Source organism: Tetrapisispora phaffii, chromosome 12 (genome assembly GCF_000236905.1).
Source record: "Tetrapisispora phaffii CBS 4417 chromosome 12, complete genome".
NCBI lineage: Eukaryota > Fungi > Ascomycota > Saccharomycetes > Saccharomycetales > Saccharomycetaceae > Tetrapisispora > Tetrapisispora phaffii.
In genome coordinates, this window is record NC_016531.1 from 483,139 (window position 1) to 503,276 (window position 20,138).

At 35.0% G+C, this 20,138-nt stretch overlaps 7 protein-coding genes across 7 annotated transcripts; 1 reads left to right on the forward strand and 6 right to left on the reverse strand.

The window, feature by feature from the left end:
- Positions 1 to 18: 18 nt before the first annotated feature.
- Positions 19 to 1,158, reverse strand: TPHA0L02300 (uncharacterized protein; the record flags this gene model as incomplete). The annotated part of the gene is made up of 1 exon (XM_003687967.1): positions 19 to 1,158. One exon carries the CDS (start codon positions 1,156 to 1,158, stop codon positions 19 to 21), a length of 1,140 nt encoding a protein of 379 aa, XP_003688015.1.
- A 1,374-nt stretch (positions 1,159 to 2,532) lies between these two features.
- Positions 2,533 to 5,811, reverse strand: PSE1 (importin PSE1; the record flags this gene model as incomplete). The annotated part of the gene is made up of 1 exon (XM_003687968.1): positions 2,533 to 5,811. One exon carries the CDS (start codon positions 5,809 to 5,811, stop codon positions 2,533 to 2,535), a length of 3,279 nt encoding a protein of 1,092 aa, XP_003688016.1.
- An 862-nt stretch (positions 5,812 to 6,673) lies between these two features.
- Positions 6,674 to 9,157, reverse strand: NIP1 (translation initiation factor eIF3 core subunit c; the record flags this gene model as incomplete). Its single annotated transcript, XM_003687969.1, has 1 exon — positions 6,674 to 9,157. The coding sequence occupies one exon, from the start codon at positions 9,155 to 9,157 to the stop codon at positions 6,674 to 6,676; it is 2,484 nt and encodes an 827-aa protein (XP_003688017.1).
- Positions 9,158 to 9,678: 521 nt separating this feature from the next.
- Positions 9,679 to 10,383, reverse strand: GLC8 (PP1-complex regulatory subunit GLC8; the record flags this gene model as incomplete). The annotated part of the gene is made up of 1 exon (XM_003687970.1): positions 9,679 to 10,383. One exon carries the CDS (start codon positions 10,381 to 10,383, stop codon positions 9,679 to 9,681), a length of 705 nt encoding a protein of 234 aa, XP_003688018.1.
- A 609-nt stretch (positions 10,384 to 10,992) lies between these two features.
- On the reverse strand, positions 10,993 to 11,949 carry ERV29 (the record flags this gene model as incomplete). The annotated part of the gene is made up of 1 exon (XM_003687971.1): positions 10,993 to 11,949. The coding sequence occupies one exon, from the start codon at positions 11,947 to 11,949 to the stop codon at positions 10,993 to 10,995; it is 957 nt and encodes a 318-aa protein (XP_003688019.1).
- A 587-nt stretch (positions 11,950 to 12,536) lies between these two features.
- Positions 12,537 to 14,285, reverse strand: TGL3 (bifunctional triglyceride lipase/lysophosphatidylethanolamine acyltransferase; the record flags this gene model as incomplete). The annotated part of the gene is made up of 1 exon (XM_003687972.1): positions 12,537 to 14,285. The coding sequence occupies one exon, from the start codon at positions 14,283 to 14,285 to the stop codon at positions 12,537 to 12,539; it is 1,749 nt and encodes a 582-aa protein (XP_003688020.1).
- Positions 14,286 to 16,975: 2,690 nt separating this feature from the next.
- On the forward strand, positions 16,976 to 18,628 carry TPHA0L02360 (uncharacterized protein; the record flags this gene model as incomplete). The annotated part of the gene is made up of 1 exon (XM_003687973.1): positions 16,976 to 18,628. The coding sequence occupies one exon, from the start codon at positions 16,976 to 16,978 to the stop codon at positions 18,626 to 18,628; it is 1,653 nt and encodes a 550-aa protein (XP_003688021.1).
- Positions 18,629 to 20,138: the final 1,510 nt, after the last annotated feature.

Genomic DNA, 20,138 nt, shown 5'->3' on the forward strand with positions numbered 1-20,138 from the left:
CCGGCAATATCTTTGTATTTAATCTGAGAAGATACCCCAGTATTTTTCAACACCGTAGTCACCATCAGCTTTCCATAAATCATTGTAAGCATTGAATAATATGGTAGAAGAACCACATGATTTTTTGATAGAAGCAATGGCAGCTTCCTGGTTTGCTTTGGATGGGACAGCTGATCCGTATGTGTTACCTTGAGATGGCCAACCTGATTCAACAATTAAAACATCCTTGTCACCGCCACAAGCATTCCAGACGTTTTGAATTTGACTTAAGACCCAAGGACCAGCGGCTTCTGCAGCAGTGTAATAATCGAAATAGGCATGTGCGTTAACTGCAATGTAATCAGAATATTGGCATAAAGTTGGGTTGTTGATAACTGCAATGAAGGTGTCGACAGAAACAACTGGACCAGTGTAACCAGCGGCGGTTAAAGCAGTTTTACCAGTTGAAACGTAAGAAGAAACTTGATCAACAGTAGCTTCGCCACCATTAACTAACTCGTTACCAATCGAGACGGTGTAAATATCGTCCCAAGAACCGTAAGATGAAACGGCATTAGCAATGGTTTTAACACCAGCTTCGATTTGATCCATGTAGTAAATACCTAGAAATAAAGTTTGGCTTGAAGATTTAGCTTGTAATGCATACTCAACTTGGTTACAATCGACACCATATAGTCTGATGATTGAGAAGTCAGTTAAAAGAGCTAAATCAGAGGCAACTTCGGATTGACTTTTACAGCTACCGTCACTAGAGTATGGGGAATAAGTGATACCTTTTGCACCACCTGCCGAAGCTGACGAAGATGAAGACGAAGATGCAGATGACGATGCAGATGAAGATGCAGATGAAGATGTAGATGACGCAAAAGTGGATGATGAGGATTGTGAAGATGATGATGAAGTCGATGATTGTGCAACGGCGGCTTCTGAAGTGATGACAGTTTGGAAAGTTGTGGCAACTGAATTCACAGCAGCTTCTAGACCATACTCATTTCCTTCAATGATATCGATGGCCCTTTTTTCAGCATATGCGGCGGTGGTAGATGATACTGTCACAGCATCGGCAGGTATTCTCTCGTGATTATGATGTTGATTAGCAGGAGCAGCTGTGGCTAACGCTACCGATACTGTGGTATTTATAATTGAAGTTAAACGCATTGTAATATATCTTAGTATTGTATGGGATAGTATATCTACTGCGATGAGATAGTTTGGTTTGAGGTAAGTATGCTGTGAGCAATATATACGTGTATATAATTAATGACACTATTACAAAATTGACGAAGACATTCACTAATATTTGATCTATTGTCATCTCGTTTATATAATAAATTAAAATTATCGATTACTGATTCAAACTTGAAACAATGTGCATCCTCGAGAGTGCCGTTGAACAAAGATAACTTTTCCATGAGAAAAGTCTTGGCATATACATTAATTACTCTTATTAGTTGATCGGAGCATCGCATCTCAGAATAATTGGTGTAGAACCATAAATTCGTAGCGTTTTCCACATTACACAGGTGATCCAATCTATTTCATGTAAGGGTGTATGGAATGTTATTAAACAATGCACATTTTAAAATGTATACAATACGAAACTTTTCGTATCCACAACTTCGTAGTCACTAAAATATCGAAACAATCTTAAAACCATCATCAAACAATCCTCAGTTTGGTAAAGTAACCTCAACATGGCGTGTTAGTTATCTGTTTCGGAAATTTTCAAAATGTAAGGCGCAGTTTTGAAAATTTCGACTTTTCGTAAAACTGAGATTATTCATCTCATCGCAAAAGAATTCCTATTACGGTAGTAATCGAGCAGTTTGCCTGTCGATATAAGATAATTAGATTTCGTGTTTTCTTTTCAAGTCAAGGTGATTGGATGTCTGTTTGTGAGTGTGGGTGCATAGTTTGTCTATTTTTACTTAATCTAGTTAAAATAAGATGTCAAAGCAACGAAATATCAACTGCACTTAATACTCTAAAAATATATAAAAAGCCTTCTTAATATTCTTCAGAGATACAACTGTTGGATGGGGCGGAGACGTTTGATTAAGTTGTTAGACATGCCAGTTCTTAATTCGGAAACTGTACGGAAGTCTCTGCTGATTCCACTGTAGTTGAGAGAAACTGGCTTGGCATTTTACCAACGATAACGTAATCAAAAATTCTTGCACGGTATTTTTATTGCAACCTTAGGAAAAACATTCTTAGCTTGATTCAATTCAAAAAGCTTCTCTATTACGCCTACATCCCATTAGACCTAGGGTTTCATGTTTTATCTCAATAATCAAAACTTTTATTTATATTTTCTTTTTACCTTTCATCTTCCATTGAGATAGTGGTTGACGTCAAACTTGAACTGTTCTGGTCGCGCTTCCAAATGGTAGTTTGTTTCTACAAAATATAAATAGCAATTTAACAAAAAGACTCCATTTTATAATTTATATTATTTATAAAACTATATACTTTTAGAATTATTATTTGTTCTCTATAGGATGTCAATTGCATATTCCTATATTATTACGTTCATGAAAAGTATCTTTGAATGGTTTCCATGACATCGGCTGGATACTTATTGAAAATAGCCATGGCTTCATCTTGTGGCAAGGTGCCTAATACGCTTTTGATAGTATTGACAATATCAACAGCAGATGCATCACTAATAGATTTATGATGCAATGCTTGAACAACCAAATCAACGATAGTAGAAAGTTTAGATGGATCATTAATTACATGCGAGTGAGATGTGAATAAATGGTTTAAAAATCCATAATTAAATGCAGCAGCTTCTTGATCAGATAATGTAGGTAATAATTTTAACCAGTTTTCAATGCAGGAATCCATATCTGGGATATTTGTACTATAAGAAGACAAAATTTTTGCTATTGCTGCACTGGCATTTTCGGTAGCGGTTTCATTATCTTCAGATTTAGAATCTGGAATGGAGGCAATCTGGAATAAAGTTTCCAGAGAAGGAATGCAAACATCTCCATACACTGATGGCGAATATTGTGCGCAAATACCAATCACATAAGAGCTGGCTTGACGTAATGATGGGTCTTGTGAAACTAATAAGGAAGTAACGGTAGAGATAAATCCATCTTTAAACATTGAACTATTGTCACCTGTGTATTGAATCATATCAGCAATAGCTGTCAAAGCAAAAATCTGAATGAAAGGTTCTCCATCTTGCAAGTACGATGAGATCAATGGCCACAAAGTTTGGAAGTTAGGTAGATATTTACTTTGTGACATTTTGAAAATTGCAGCAAGCGATTTGTTAATATCATCTAACAAACTTTCATCAGTGAATTCATCATAATCATCATCCTCACCTTCATTATATTCATCATCTTCATTATATCTTTCCTTCAAACGTTCAAAAACGCCCGAAACATTGCCCGAGACACCTTTAGTATATTCTAATAATTGAGCGTCATCTAAACAATTTGATCCCATAATGGCAATACCATCTACTAAAGCCGAATGATATATTTGGGTAATTTCAGGCATTGGTTCAGATAAGATGCCACCAATTAATTTATCGGCAGCTACTTTCCACAATTGTAAAACCTCTTCGTTTTCGTTACCAACAGCAGAAATTAGACATGATAGTAACACTGGTATTAGGTTAGCTCCTGTAGCACGGACGCCATCATGTAAATAGAAGTCAATTGAAGGAATAGCAATTTCAGTTAATATCTCCTTTACATATGGAGCAAACAAATTTTTCAACATTGTACTATAAACTTGAATTAATTCCATAGCTGTAACTTTATCATCTAAAACAGATGTGTGGATAGCGATATGTTTACCTTGAACTTGAACGACTTCCCATTCCGAGTATTGTTGAAAATTCTCAGCTTCTTCTTCATCTATTAAACTAACATCTTGTGTAGCCTTTGCAGTTTCTAACAAAGATGGAAGGACAATTGGTAGTAATGGCATAAAATCCTCCTTTAAAATCCTACAAATTCTACTCCAACCATGCTCTAGATAAGACTTAATTGGATCATCATCTTGAACACCTTCATTCTGGTAAGCTATCAATAGATTAATTAATTCTTGAGAATGTTCAGAAAATTTTTCTTTACCAACAGCTAAAGTAATTAAAGTAGAACATTCAATGCATTTACCTTTTAATACTCTGGACGAGTCATCCGTTGGAGTCTTTAACACCTTCAATAATAAAGGCATCAATGTATCATAGTATTTAATAAATTTCTTGGCTGATGTTTCTGCAATAAAAGCTATTGTAGTCAATGCTTGTTCTTGAACGTAAGACTTGTCATTTTGTAGTAGGTTCAATAAGTTGCTTAATAAACTATCTAAATATGGTTCTAGAATAGTTTGATTAGCGTGCTCAGAGAAATTAACTAAAGCTGCTGCTGCATGTGTTTGGACTCTATTGATTGAATTATTTGTTAGTTTCGAAATTAGTGCTGGTAATATTTTTTCATGAGAAGTTCTTTGAATTAGAGGAGCAAAATCGGTGGAAATTTGACCCAATGCATTGCAACAACCATATTGAACCCTTGGATGAGGGTCATCAATTAAAGGGACAATCATTGACAATATTTTTGGAATTTCAGAAATCAAAACATCACGACAACCTTCTGCTGCTGATGATAACGCCATCAAGGTCGCAAATCTTTCTCTCCATTCAGATGAAGTTATCATTTGTTGTAAAAATTGGAATAAAGTTGGTGCCAAATATTTACCACCCAATTTAAGAGCAACACGATCCAATGCTTGACGTGCATGATCGTATGTAACTTCTTCTTCTTCATCGTCGGCATCATCTGAATGTTGCCATTCAACAGCTTCTTCATCGTCAATAGAGACCTCTGTCATCATTATTAAAGTATCAGTGACAAGGGATTGACCATAATTAGCATTTGTTTTACACATTTGTGGAGCATGTTCACTAAATACAGTAAGTAATTCCAATGCTGTTGTTCTTGCTGGTGTTTCTAAATCTTTGTTCTTAATGACCATATCACAAAATTGAATTATCTGATCAAACATATCCTTAAATAACTTTGGTGCTAGTTCCACTAGTTCCACTAAAGATTCGAATACTGATGCTAAAGCATCGTCTTTTCCATCATCTAAGAACTTTGGTAAACTATTCATTAAACTTGGTAATAAGATGCCCAATTTCGACCAATGGCTTTTTGGTAATTGTTTAAAATAACCAACAAATGCTGTAACTGCTGCAATCTTCACATTATCGTCAACATCGCTGAATCCAGATTCAAAAATTGCTAAAATACTGTTAACAGCAACGGCATTAATTAAGTGCGGTACTGAAGATAAAATTCTGAAACTAGATTCTCTGAAATTTGGATTCGAATTCTTAATTGCTTCCATTAAAGTCTGAAGTAATTCAGGCCAATCATCCATATCTTCAGTAGCACATTCTGCCACTGCATCCGACAATTTGTGTCTAATATTATTTGGTCTTTCACTCACGAAACCTTTTAGAAGAGTTATACGGACTTGTTGCAACGCTGATGGAGAAATATGAGTGATATTTTTGGCGATAATAATGGTCTTGGAAGAAGGTGGTGCTCTTAAAGCCAATTTCCTAAATAGAACAGCAGATAGTGCTGAAAAAGTTGCATCTTGTGAATAAGCGGCCTGTTCGGATAAGAAGACCAATAGTGCTTCAATGTTGTTTGGTGTGATCCATTCTTGGTTCAAACTTCTCTCTGCAGCAGAACGAATTTCATTATTTGGAGAAGCAAAACCAGTCAAAATATTAATTAGAGTCGTGTTGACTTCCTCAGACAATGCAGACATTACTTACAACTCTTATTTTCTCTACTCTCTTTGTTCTAAACAACAATATAAACTTAGGTTTTCTGAGGTCTTTTATTTGTCTCTAGAAAAACACCTTCAAATCAATAACATACACAGATAGTGATAGCTAATGTTACTAATATATAAAATTCCAAAAGAATTCCAATGATCGTACCGGTTAAACTATTCTACAGTTACAAAATAAACAAACAAAAATGATGCTCTCTAGTTCACAATCATAAAAAGAAAACAAAACTTAATTGACAAAAATAAGCAGCAAAATAATTAATCATTTAGTAAACTAATTAAAACATCAATTACTACTTATACCAATCAATTAATATTATTCAGTTCACATTTATTTAATCTGAAACTTCATAGAATAAAATCTTACTAAAAGACACTAATTCAAATTCTTGTTAATTCAACTTTTAGAATATTGCGATGAAAATTTTTTTGCTGTAAGGATCACGTGATTGCAGAAATTACATGGTAATAGCAACATCAACATCAATACAGAGGTATAAGAGATGCTATGTACATTGTATTTAAATATTGCTTGTGAGACATTATTATTATTATTATTATTTTTATTATAGTAGTTGATGTTAATTAATATACAGGTATGTCAATTACATATTTATTTGTATTTAAATTTTTTTTTTTTCGATTTTAAAACACTGAGACAATAAGTATTTGAATGAAAATTCTTGAATTGGAAATGTTTTTGACTTTAACTCTACTTCAACTTGTTTTTCTCTTTAAAATTGTTTTGGATGGTTTATCAATATTAAGTATATCAAACCTAAAAGGATACGGTATTACTGGTGTGTATGTTCTCTTTTAATATGATAATATATTCCTAACGACGACCACGGTTTGGACGTAGGTGTTCTTTAGCAATTTTAATTTCTTTATTTAATTTAGAGGCAACCTCTTCTAATTTGGTGATTTCATCACACTTGTTGATGGTGATTAAGGTCTTTTCTTCGTCAATAGAAGCTTCGATACTGTATTCATCAATGACCTGTTGTAAAGTTTCGGCAACCTTTTCGGAACTTAGATCAAATAAGTTTGATAATTTTTCGATTGATATTTCATTGTAGAATCTTTTGTTGGTGAAAAAGTATGTCTTTAAAGATTCAACTTGAACACTAGCAGCCAATGATTTTAGAACCTGTTCAGAGTTTGGCAGTAATTTCCAAGCCTTGATGGAGTTCAAGTATTCAAAAGACTCTTTCCAGGAACCCCTTTGCATGGCCTTGGCAGCGTTCAAAATATAATCTCTGGACGTTTCAGGTGGACCTTGTAAACTAGATTTATCGTAATGCTCTAAAGATCTACGAATAGATTTCTGGGAAAATGGAATTTTCTTTATCTTAATACCAGAGTAGAAAGCAGTCATTTGTGGAATTTCAATCAACAAAGAACAAGTTAAGAAAACAACATCGATTAAATCAATGTTAATATGTTCATGGAATGGTAAACATAATTTCTCACGATCGTCAGCAGTAGTGGAATTACCAGTTGATGCCATTCTTTGTAAAGATTGTTGACCCAAAATTTCTCTTAAATGAGAAGCAGCTAATAAATCATTTAAAATTTGGTGACATTCTTCGATAGACCAATTTTTGAATGCAGATAAACCTAACTGCACCACAACTCTATTGAATAAAATTTGTAATGATGGGTCAGATTTGTTAATAAAGGATTGAATCTTTGATTCTAATAACATTTCTTTAGCAGAAGAGAACTCTTCGTTTAATGCAGTGTAGTAAACTTGGTATAAAACACCACGCTTTGATAAGGAAGTGTTACTACCTTCTTGTTTAGTTAAACTTTCAGATAGAGTCTTGATCAAAGAAGATAAGTATGCATTAGTGGCTTCACCTTCAAATTTAACATACTTTGAATCGTAAACCTTTGGAACATAGTCCCATGCCTTTGATTCCATGACAGCAATTAATGAATTAGCTTTATAGTAGATGTGGTCTAATCTTCTAACAAAAACTCTAGCTAAGTAAGCTTCTTTTTCTTCATCAGTCTTTGCAGTTAAAGTTTTTTCAAAGTAAACTTGGATCTTTAAGATTAAGTTATAAACATGTTGTTCATCCTTCAAACGTTGCAAGTAATCACTGGAGTGTGGGTCAGTGTTTAATAAAGACTTGTTGAATTCATCATCTAATCTTTCAACGAAAGAGAATAATGAACCTAAAACTTGAACAACACCTTCAGCGTTAGCTTCTGGTTGAGTTTCAATAGAATCGTTTACAGAAGTGAATTCTGTGACGGCGAATTTATCTAAGTTCTCATCTAACAAATATAATAATGACTCGATATCATTGAAAGATTTCTTCCAACTTTCAAGTGGCTGGTAAGAGAAGTTGCTTGATGCATCGAATCTGATTGGGATCAAAGTCAAATAAGCAACAATCTTTTCGTAGGTGGTACTTGCAATGGATAATAAATGTTCCATTGATTCAATTAATTGAGTTTGGTCGACGTTCTTCTTACCTCTTGATTCAAGGACAATTTGCAATGATGGGAAGAAACCGGCTTCGACGGAAGCGGTGACAATGGATGACAAAGCACCTGGTTTCTTAGCGTTGATAACGAAGTTGTCTAATTCTGGAGTGTTGAATGAAGATTGACCTTTAATGTCTTGGTCTAATTCATTTTCGAAAGAATCTGGATCTTCTTTATATTTAGTCAATAAATCTTCAATTTCTCTAGCCGATTTTTTAACTCTTTGTTTGGTGGTATTAAAAGCCTTTGCTGTAATTTTATTTTCAAACTCAGTCGATTCGGCGTTATTAACAGCGTCTGTAATTTGAGCAATAATTTTAACGTAAATATTTGGAGTACCGAAATTCTGTTGTTTTGATCTAACAATCAACTTTGCCACAGTATCAAATTCATTTAGGATGATAGACCAGTCGTTAGTCAACTCAGCGATGTCGATTTTGCTGGAAGAAGCTCTTAGTTCGTCTAACAATTTTTCCTTAGCAGATTTGACAACTTTTTTGTTCGACTCATCATCTGAGAAATCATCATCCGACGAAAGACCAGCATTTCTTCTCTTCAGGAATTTATTAGCAGGACCTTTTCTGAACTCTTGTTTCTTGAACCAATCTGGACCGTATGGCTTTGCGTCGGAATCATCACTGTCGAAATCACTTTCGCTTTCCTCTTCGTCATTAAAGAACTCAGAATCGTCTGACGATTCAGCAATTTCTTCTTCAGATGACGAACTTAATAAAGATTCCTCAGAAGCGGACAATAATTCTTCTTCAGAAGAAGAACTTCCACTATCGTAATCATAAGATGTGGCAAAAAAACGGGACATGGTCTAATCTTATAATTGTGTCGTGGTTCTTTCGATTCAAGAATAAAACCAATTGTACAGTTGTATTATCGATTCTCAGCTTTCACTTCAACTCAAACCTACCTAAACCAACTGAACAAATATATAGAAACCTATAAACTACCACAAAAGGAGAACAAACACACTAACACACATACAAATAACAGAGATACCCAACACAATAGAGACGATAAGCATTACTTACATGTTCAACTATCACGAACATTGTCACTATCAATTACCTTCGATTCTATTTCTTCTTACTCTTTGTTTAACATACAATCTCTTGTCAACTCTTCTTCAATCGCATCTCAAAATTTTTCATTTTTCGAATTTAAAAAATTTTCATTCCTTCACACGAACGACGGCTTGGTCGCGTGACACGGAGGGCCTGGGAGGCCGGGTAACGGTGCCGCAGGAAGCGTTCGCAGCTGTCGTCGTTGCATCTATTGATTATATCTACGTATTTACTTACTTTGCATACTTTTATCGTTCGCACACTCTCACTCGTCATCTGCAGGGTGTCTGTTCTTGAACACTTCCTTCACATTGTAATGTTTTTTCCTCATCTCTTCAAAGCGCCTGTGCTTGGCTTCTTCGGCAGCCTCTTCGTCCGCCTCCTGTACCTCGTCAGGGTCCATCTCTATCCTGCCATCGTCATTGACCGGCTCCATCTTGTACTCCGGCTCACCAAGTGTAAACCCGTCCAGGTCGCTCAACGATCTCACGTTGCTGGCGCCGGCACCGTCGCCGGTGCCTTGAGGCTCGTCTTCATCGTCAGGTGTGTAGTACTCCCCACTCGGGTCAACAGCTCCTTGGTATGGTGTCTTGGGCTCATCCACGTGAATGTTAGCGTATTGCAGTTTTTTGATCTCATTTTCCGCAAGATTGTTCTTGTTCCACTGGAGATTGTTGCCCCCGTCCTCGCTGCTATTTATTTCTTCTTCCAGAGTAGGAACATCGTGCTCATGTTTCAAAGAAACAGAATCCCTTGGCACAAATCCATGGCCCGATTTGGGATCGCCCTCTCTCAAACTTTTCTCCTTAGCAGCAAGCTCGTTATAAATCTCCGATGCCTGACCCTTTGTCAGTTTCGCATTCAACTGCGTGTTCATGAACACCTGTTTCCTGAACTCAGCCACATTCTCCGATTCATCAACAGCGGGAATATCATCCTTTGACAACGGGTTCTTCAGTATACCAACCATTATACCGATGTATAACTTCTAATTCTTGTTTATTCTTTTCTTTGAGCTCAGACAAGTTAGTCTCGTAAGCTCCACTGTACTATTATTACAATGTCGTCTTCCCAAAGACCTTCCAAATATATTCATCACATTTATATACAATCATCTTAACTTACAACTTTTATTCCTTAAATCCAACATTGTTAGTTGAGGTTTACATCGATCCTCGAAGCCTTTAAGTTCAATTTAGAACTCCCTTTTTCCATGTTTCTGTGCCGGGTAACCAGACTGACTCAAATAGACGACAGATGGTCGCCATCGGTGTCCATGTCAATAAGCTTATCAGACATATATGAAACAGTGGTTATGCTTTGAGATCACAATGGCCAATGGCGATTATATATATACGTTGGGGTGGACGGTATGCAGATCTGTGGCGGTTCTTGTCCTTTTTTGTAGTTGGGTGGGCTAACATTTATTGACTGTTTATTTGTTGTTTAAAATAGCTCTTTGAAAAAAGTATCATTAGAGATGGCTGTACATTTAAGTGTAACTATTAAATATTTATAATTCAATATTATATAGTGTTTTTTATTTTTGATAACAACTGAGGAGGTTAGATCGGCTTGTCTAATATATCTTCTTTTTACTATCGATGGAAATTTCACCAGCACCTGTATTTGTCACCAGTAATAAGGCACCGATAATGCTTAAGTTTTGGAAAAATTCGTATTTCAAAAAATCTCTTTGGGAAGCATCGTGGAACCAGTAATTGTTGACTGTTATATTGTATAATGCGAGAATTAAGACTAGCATGATCGAGGATATTTTTGTTTTGTAACCGATAGCAAAGAAAGCAGTGAATACGATTGTGAAAAGCACAGTGAACCACGATTTACTGAATGTGAATCCAATGAACATCAAAACAATCAACATTCTGCCTGCTAACAACAAGTATCCTTTATTTTTCTCGTTTCTGTTGTTTAATTCAGGTAACATTTGGAAAGTGACTTTATTGTTGACAATAGAGTCACTAAAGTTAATTAACAAAGCACCAATGACACTGAAGTTCCTTAAGATGAACGAAGAACCAGTGGATAGACCATAGACTAAAGATTGCAGAGCAATGGAGGCACATAATACACCAGTGGCATAGATAGTATGTTTCTTCAAGATCAACAATGTGGCTGCACCAAACATAGATAAACTAACAATTGAAAGAAATAACACAACAAAGAAGTACGGATAATGCTTCCATTGATTCAAATAAAAAACTTGATCACTCCATTGTGTGCAGATTCTTAAAGTGTCCTCATAAAAAGTTGCCACAATGAAGAATTGTGCAATGTTAGGAATATACGGTTTAACCTTCATAAACAATGGCGTCTCATTTAATTTTTCTAACGGCTTCAACCATTTATCAATGAGTTGATCAGCTTTTTGGAAATCCAACTTTGCAGTACTGAATCCCTTTTTACCATATTTGGCAGCATTCTGATAACCACCGTTGCGCAAACCACTATTATAACTGACATTATTCGGATTCATATTCGAGAAACCACTATTTTGAGGACCCCTGAATGACATTATCAAATACTTGTTAGTCGGTCGGTTGTGTTCTCGTGTTTTTAATCTATAGGATGCTCAGACAACTATCAAACTCAGAATGATTCGTCTCAAACAATTTCAGCAATCTATAAAAAGATTATTCCAAATAAGACCAAGTATATATATGCTTCTTTGCAAAACTAAGAACTAACTTGGGAAGTTTCTCTCTTACAACGAATTGTTAATTAAAAGCAAGTTGCAGTTTACTTATATAATTAAATAGGAACTTAAATCCAAGCTTCAAACTAAAAAGTTGTGTGGTATGTGTTCGTCGACAACTTATTTCAATGGCATGATCAATCCTTTCTCGTTTAACGCTGAAAAAACCGAACTCCCCATTAGACACTCATTTAGGAAATAGAGACGGGAGCACGTGACTTTAGGTTACCAGCGTCAGAGGCCAGGTGGTGAGTGACGGTCAGTGGTGATTGTTATGTTGAAGTGTTCATTGTAACTACTTGTGGATGTATACAATGGAGATATATAAATGATTTAGCTATTTCCATGCAATGATGGTGAGGGTTTGTGTGCGTGTGCGTGTGCGTGTGTGTGTGCGAGCGTGTCTATTATGTGAGAATGTACGATGCGTTTACTTTCTTTCTTCTTGTTTTGATGATATTATCTAATTTGTATTCGATTGCACACCGTGTTCTGATCAGGGGAAGCACGGGCCACGTATTCACTACACCTCCATGCAGCCAGTAATTGATGTTGTCTAGTTGTCCTTCCACTACTCTTGTGACTGTCAGATTCTTCATTTTGGGGACTATGGTGATTTCGATTGCACTTCTTGGCGTCTTGTCATCGATTATGAATCTTTTCACCCAAGAACATAATAAGCCCAAGTTATCAAGCACTTCCATTCTATGTCTAAATTCCATTGTGAGGATATTCTTTAATTTTCTCTCTAAATGATACTTGAATTTAAACGCAAGTGGTTCCATTTCAGTATAATCTAATTGTGACAGAATCATTGCATTAGGTGTGTCTGGATAATGTTTATAGTAATAATACTTGGAGGTCTTGATCTCATGTTTTAAATCATTAACAACAAATGGGGCTAGATATGGCCTAGCTAAGGAAACAATGAAGTTATTGACGTTAAAAAGCTCTGTTAGTCTAGTATAAGGACTATATGAATCATTAATATTAGCATTCTCTGGTGCCAAAAACTTTGTTTTTATGTTCTTCTCACCTCCCAAAAATGGAATGACTTCATTGTCAAGGTTCTTGCAAAGTAATTTAGTGTCTTCTAGAATCACCCCCGACCCCATACTACAATATATAGCGGAAGCAATTATCATATTTGGGGTCGTAACATAATTCAGCAAGTTTGGACAAGATGGATCGGTTGGATGAATGACAATATTGAACACTTTGCCAGTTTTTTGATATGCTTCTTCAAACGTCATTTCTTTCACGATATATTTATTAACAAATTGAATGAAAAGGTAAACATCCTGCGAATAACCATTATGTAATAAATTCTGAATTAACGTACCGATGTTGACATGTTGTTCGACATTGCCATACCCTGAGCTCCTTAATAAATCAATATCGTACTTGATAATATTTAAAATTTTATCTTCTTGTAATAAATTCAGAAGTTCTTCATTCGATATACAACCAAACAAACTGGCCACACAAGCACCCATAGAACTCCCACTGATAATATTTGGCATCAAGTTCTGTGACAGTAAACCTTTTATAACGCCAAGATGGAATAGTCCAAACATGGAGCCACCTTTTAAAATCAATGCAGTAGTTCCTAATGATAATTTACATCTTTGAAAATAAGACGTGGGTGTTGAACTTTTATCTAGAAGATCTAACCCTTGAATTACGTGTTCCTGGTATTGTTCGATAAGTAGTTTGGTGCCCATTAAAGCTTTTGTAAATAGTCTCTTATCAACGATACCAGCAAAATTTCTTAACATGCATGGTCCAATAGTACAAAACTTTTCTTTTATGGATTCCAAATCGTTACTTGCTAAATATTTCGACAGCAAAGAGTATTGTTCCAAAACAGAATTAAAATCGTAACGCCTAGAGAAAAAATTCCTTCTCCATAAATTAGAACCTGTAATTTCATCCACCACAGTGGCCTTTTCACACCAATCATTATATGTGCTCGCAATTTCCAGACTTTTCACTGCTTCATGGTATTGTATTCTCGATTTCGGTCTGACATAATTAATGAACTTATAACACCAGAATAATATAATATCGTTCACAACATTAATTACCAGCCACACCACAGGAGGAATATGATCCAAAATTGAATAGAGTATTGATAAAGTCCAGCTTTTAATCATCTCAACAATAAGTATCCGATCCCTTTTATCTCAATATAATGATAGCAAGTTGTATTGATTATTGAGTAATCATCAATCACTCCCAGTAACTTTGAAAAGCACAACGAATTAGACACAACTTAAATATCAGTCATTACTTCGTATCTATCCATGTGCCTAAAGATATTGATTTACAAGTGTCTCCAGATGTTAATATTCAATTAATAACTTAAGGATAAATTAGTTAAAGTGGTGTTACTCAAAAAACCTGTTCTGTAGATTTTTCAGATTTGGATTTTTGAACTCTAATGGATCCGGGTGACGCCAATGGTCGAGATATCATAAGGTATGGTGTATGTAAGACAACGAACTTATCTTGAGATGAGTTCATTGACAACTATGTATATATATATACCGTGTACTTGGCAATCTAGTCAAGAAACAATGCTCACACAGTCACCAAGATTTGTTTTTCTCTGTTACTGTTTATATTGAACGGATAGACGTATTTTTCACTTTGCGTACTCACATGTTCTTGATGAGAAATGAAATGAGCATTTCTGTCTATCAGATTCTGTTTATTGTCAAACATGATTTGTTTGGGTTCTCTAGCAAAAGCTGAAGCCTGACCGCAGTTGAAATAATTATTAAACATGATACGTGATTGAATCTATTTTTTTTGGCGTTAAGAGAAGTTATTGTCGTTTACATGGTAGCAGCAAATTTAGTTCTCCGACTCACAAAGGGCCAAGTGAATCTGTACAGTCTCTAGTATTGCACACGTGTATCATCAAAACTTTTAAGTGATGACCACACGATACTTCTTTGTTGTGGTAGCATTTATATGTTTTTGCATCGGTTCGTTGATTCAATCGGATCCCATCTAATAGAGTTGTCATCACTGATGTTACAGTTGATGATCTCAAGGGTCTAATCACGAAACAAATTATACTATTATATCCAAGATTCCTGACATGAGATGCGCACAGACACCTGTAATCCATATTGTTGGCCCTGCTTTTAAATGAATTTCAAGAGTTGTCAAGTCTACCGGTCGTTATACCAAACTCAAGTTCAGAGGTCTTCTAGAAGCCACAAAACTTGTGGCGAACAATTGCTTATGAGCTTATTGCAAGTTCATCTCAAGTAAGGAATGTTTATATGGCAAAGTTAAGTGCGGTAACACCGCTCTCATTTCATAGCCCCCTACCCCTCTACAACCTCATAAACCTCGACTATTATTAGCTACAAGTTCCAGAAATACGAAATACTGAAACATTGAAACATTGCCTCTTTTGGTAAAAGACTTCACCTTTATCGAAAGTTCAATTGTTTTTATGTACCTTCTTTCGGAACAAGGTACGCGAAAACTAATAGATCTCCGTAGAAGACTAAAGGAGACATCATTTTGATGACGAATAAGATTTGGTTTAATTGGAAACGAGTCCCCGTTATAACCGTCTATGACAACGCATAATGAAACTGGAAGCACTTCATTTTAGTTGCTGCTTTCTAATACATGGATTATTTATTCGAAAGGATGCCAATGGATACTATTGACGTTTTGTTGCATCAATTTAAAACTTACCTTTCGTTTACTAGTAACAAAATTTTAAATTGCACATGTCTTATCATGTCTAACATTTAAATCTCTCAGAAGTGAACAACGTTCACGTTGTTATGTGATGGAGGATCGTAATAGCTCCGAATTCGATCTGTTTCAGCTATCGACACGCAATACATATGCTGTTTCTAGCAATTTTCATTTCCACGCTATATTGGTTTACACAATATGAATTAATAAGTTCGAAGTTCATTACTTGGTTCGGTCTGCAGATATGTGTGCCATCTTCAAATGTAGAATGACTGGCGTATTTTTTTTGCATAACGATGAGGACTTAATGGAACCAAGGGGCGAAACATCAAGCATGTAATAACAATTGAGATAACCGTGAAAAATTACGATAGTCCACTTTTTGAGACAAGTTAAATAAACAAGATGGTGCAATTTCTTGCACAGTTTGATTATTATTGGTTCAAACAACATTCCACTCGGTTGTGATTTTAGCAATAATAATTCGTGTTCCCATCTGTTGTCTTGAATACGGAACGGAAACCAATATTCATTTAAATATCTCAAATAGGTATTTTAAATTATTTCTAAAGTTATATTACTATGTTTTTTCCGATGACAATACAATGTTAGAAGTTTCAATATATCATTATACCTGTTCGTTTCAAGCCATCCTTATTGAACTTTTTGCTACTGTCCCTATTTCTGAGAATTTCCTAAAAAGGCGTAAATACACGAACTACAAATTAATACTAAGTGCCAACAACTTAAAAAGAAGCAGGCATGAACTTGCAATCGTGAGAGGGAAATTTATTTAAGTAATTATGTTTTAAAAAATACCGATATATACCACCAATATCGTTTGATTCAGCACAGCAAAGGGGAGGGGGGGATCTGAAATGACATCGATAATAATAAGCCAAATAGTAACTACATGACACGTTTGTATCATTTAAAGGTCTTTTCAATTTACTACATAACGTAATTGTATGTTTCCCATTGCTTCAGCTCAAAATTTAAAACATATATAAATAACGGTTATTTCTACATAAATAAAAGCTATGTTCATGTCTTTTCTTATGTTTCTCAACCTTTAATGATATAAATTATAAAATCACCAAAAAAATTCATAAGCAAAATGTCAAACCAACAAAAAAAAGTCTATTCCTCATCCAATGGGTTCCCATACTCACACCATCCAGGTGGATCAATATTGTCAAGACCTGATGGTTCGATCATATTGCAGGATCTTCATTTAATTGAAAACATTGCACATTTTGACAGAGAGAGAATACCAGAAAGAGTTGTTCATGCCAAGGCTGCTGGTTGTAAATTCGAGTTTGAATTAACTGATTCCTTAAGTGATATAACATATGCTGCTCCATATCAAACTGTTGGTTACAAATGTCCAGGTATGATTCGTATATCCGTTGTTACCGGATCTGCTGGGGGTGCTGATACTGTTAGAGATCCTAGAGGCTTCTCTTTTAAGTTCTATACTAAATGGGGCATTCATGATTGGGTTTTTAACAATACACCAATTTTTTTCATTAGAGATGGTCTAAAGTTCCCTCAATTTATTCATACTCAAAAGAAGGATCCACAAACTCATCTGGATGCTTCAGAAGATTCGACTAATTCGTGGGATTTTTTTACTCAAAACTTGGAAAGTATTCACCAACTTGTTTATCTTTATGGACCAAGAGGTATTCCAAAATCATGGAGTGAAATGAACAGTTATTCTGGCCACACTTTCAAGATGATCAATGATAAGGGTGAAACAACATACGTTAATTTCCACGTCAAGTCTGATGTTGGCTTTCCAAATTTAAGCAGTGAGGAAGGTGTTCAATTGGCAGGATCTCATCCAGATTATAATATTGCTAAGTTATTCAACAAATTAAAAAAAGGTGAAAAACCAACTTTTACTTGTTATATACAAACTATGACCCCAAAGCAAGCCGAAGAATTTAGGTACTCAATTAACGATTTGACAAAAGTTTGGCCACATAAGCAATTTCCATTGAGAAAATTTGGTAAAATAACTTTAACTGGTAATCCTGAAAATTACTTCCAAGAAGTTGAGCAACTAGCTTTCTCTCCATCAAACACGTGTATCCCTGGAATCGAACCATCTAATGATAACGTCCTGCAGACTAGATTATTTGCCTACCCTGATACTCAACGTTACAGATTAGGGGCTAACTACGAGCAATTGGAAGCTAATAGACCAAGAAATTTGAACGGTGCTGCGGCTAGTGTTTGCCCATATGCATCTTCTAATTTTCAAAGAGATGGTAAAGCTACTTATTTTAACCAAGGTAATCTGCCTAACTACATATCTGGTCAATCCAATGCAGAGCTTGAATATAAGGCTTTGACTACCGAAGACTTCTGCAAGAATAAGTACAAGGGTGCTGTAACTGCAGAAGATCTGGCAAAGTATATTGCAGAGCAAGAAATTGCCCGTAATGCTCACGAAACTATTATTAATAATAAAATCCCAGGTTATTACTCTGTCAGTGGTATTTCTCCATTAGATCTTGAGCAACCCAGAGATCTATATGAGAGAATATATACAGAACAAGAAAAGAAAGACATGGTGGCCGCTATTGTCGGTAGTGCAAGTAACATTCCAAACTTAAAATTACAAACTACAGTTTCCCAATATTTCGGTTTAGTGAACAGCGACTTGGGTAAAGCTATTGCAGATGGCTTAAATATCGAATGGGTTCCCGTTGATTTAGAAACCTACATCAATGATGTCGTTGGTAGAGCCACTCCAAAATAAATGAAATACCATACAACAATATGCCTTCACTAAGATTTTTTTATATTATATTTTTTTTGTAAGACATTTTTACTTATTTATTACCTTTTTAATTATACCTTTATGACGTTAATATATATATATAACAATGATATTTTTGTTCTGTTGACCTTAAACTTTAGTTTCTATTATCAAACGTTTATCGGGAACTTGAAATTTTTTATAAGTGTATCCAAATATAATTTGCATAAATACAACGCTTTTAAAATGGAATAACCAATTGAAGTCTAACAATAATTATTCTTTAGTCTTCTTTCTTATTATTGTTCTAATATCAATCTATTATTTTACGTTCAAGTTACCAAAACTGGTCTTCCATTCTCAAAATCTAATCAGATTATTTTTTCACTCATGCCTTAAGTTTTCACTACTATATATTTGAAAGAGAACATAATATAATTAACAGAACACTATCGTAAGCAATGAAAAAGATTATAGTAAAATCATCCAATGTCATGACTTTAACTTACTTGACTACTCGGAACAAACTTTAGTATATCGTCTTGTACCTTTTTTGCCATTAAAAGTCTTCTTGAAGAACTCGTCTCAACTTCTTAAACTACATCAGTAACTCTGCCACGGTTCCTGTTATGCAAACATGTTATTTACTTAAACGTAACTTATTATACAGTAAGCGGTTTGCGAAAGTAAGGAGTAAGACAGAAATGTTCTTAATGTTGCATTTACCTGATGGTATTTGAAGATGTGAGCTCACAGCCTGCCTTATCTATTTTAATCTTAAATAACTTTCCAGAATATGAGTTTATGTGCCTTAATATATAACAGGCTAAAAGATCAAGTATCTAGTGACGATTTACTATCTTTAGACTGAAGTCAGGAAAAATCAACCAGAAGTCAAGAATCTAACAAGTTCGATGTTTCTTTCACGGTGCTAAAATCTAAGGCAATCGATGAACATTTAGCTAGTATATTAAAATGGCTGCAATAAACATGTTTTACCTAAAATTGGCAGCAATGAAATTCGATATATTGTACCTACCTTTCATTATTGAGGTGATGAAATGTAAAAATAAGATATATGCGAGCTATCAGCATTCCACAGAGGGGGAAATTGACATTGCAATCTTTAACTTACAATTACAAGCTCGATATTTTGACAAATCATTGAGGAGGAAAACCAATAATTTGAATAGAATGGTTTATAGAAGGTTTGTGGATGTAAAGATTGTTTAAATCCCATCAAATGGGTAGAATAGGTTTCTTTAGATAATGATGATGATGCTCCCGTTTTATTCTTCAAATATAGTAGCGCGAATACCAGGAAGGGCGCTAAATTTGTTACGACTCACAGGCGACAACGGTTCGATGACACTGACTCCGAGGACTGGCCTGATAAATTTTATTGATAATTAGAATGTCCTATTAGTGTTGAAATAACTGAACTTGAAGGTTCTAGTTATTCATAAATGATAAATTTATCAACTCTATTAGATATTACAATTTCTCCTAT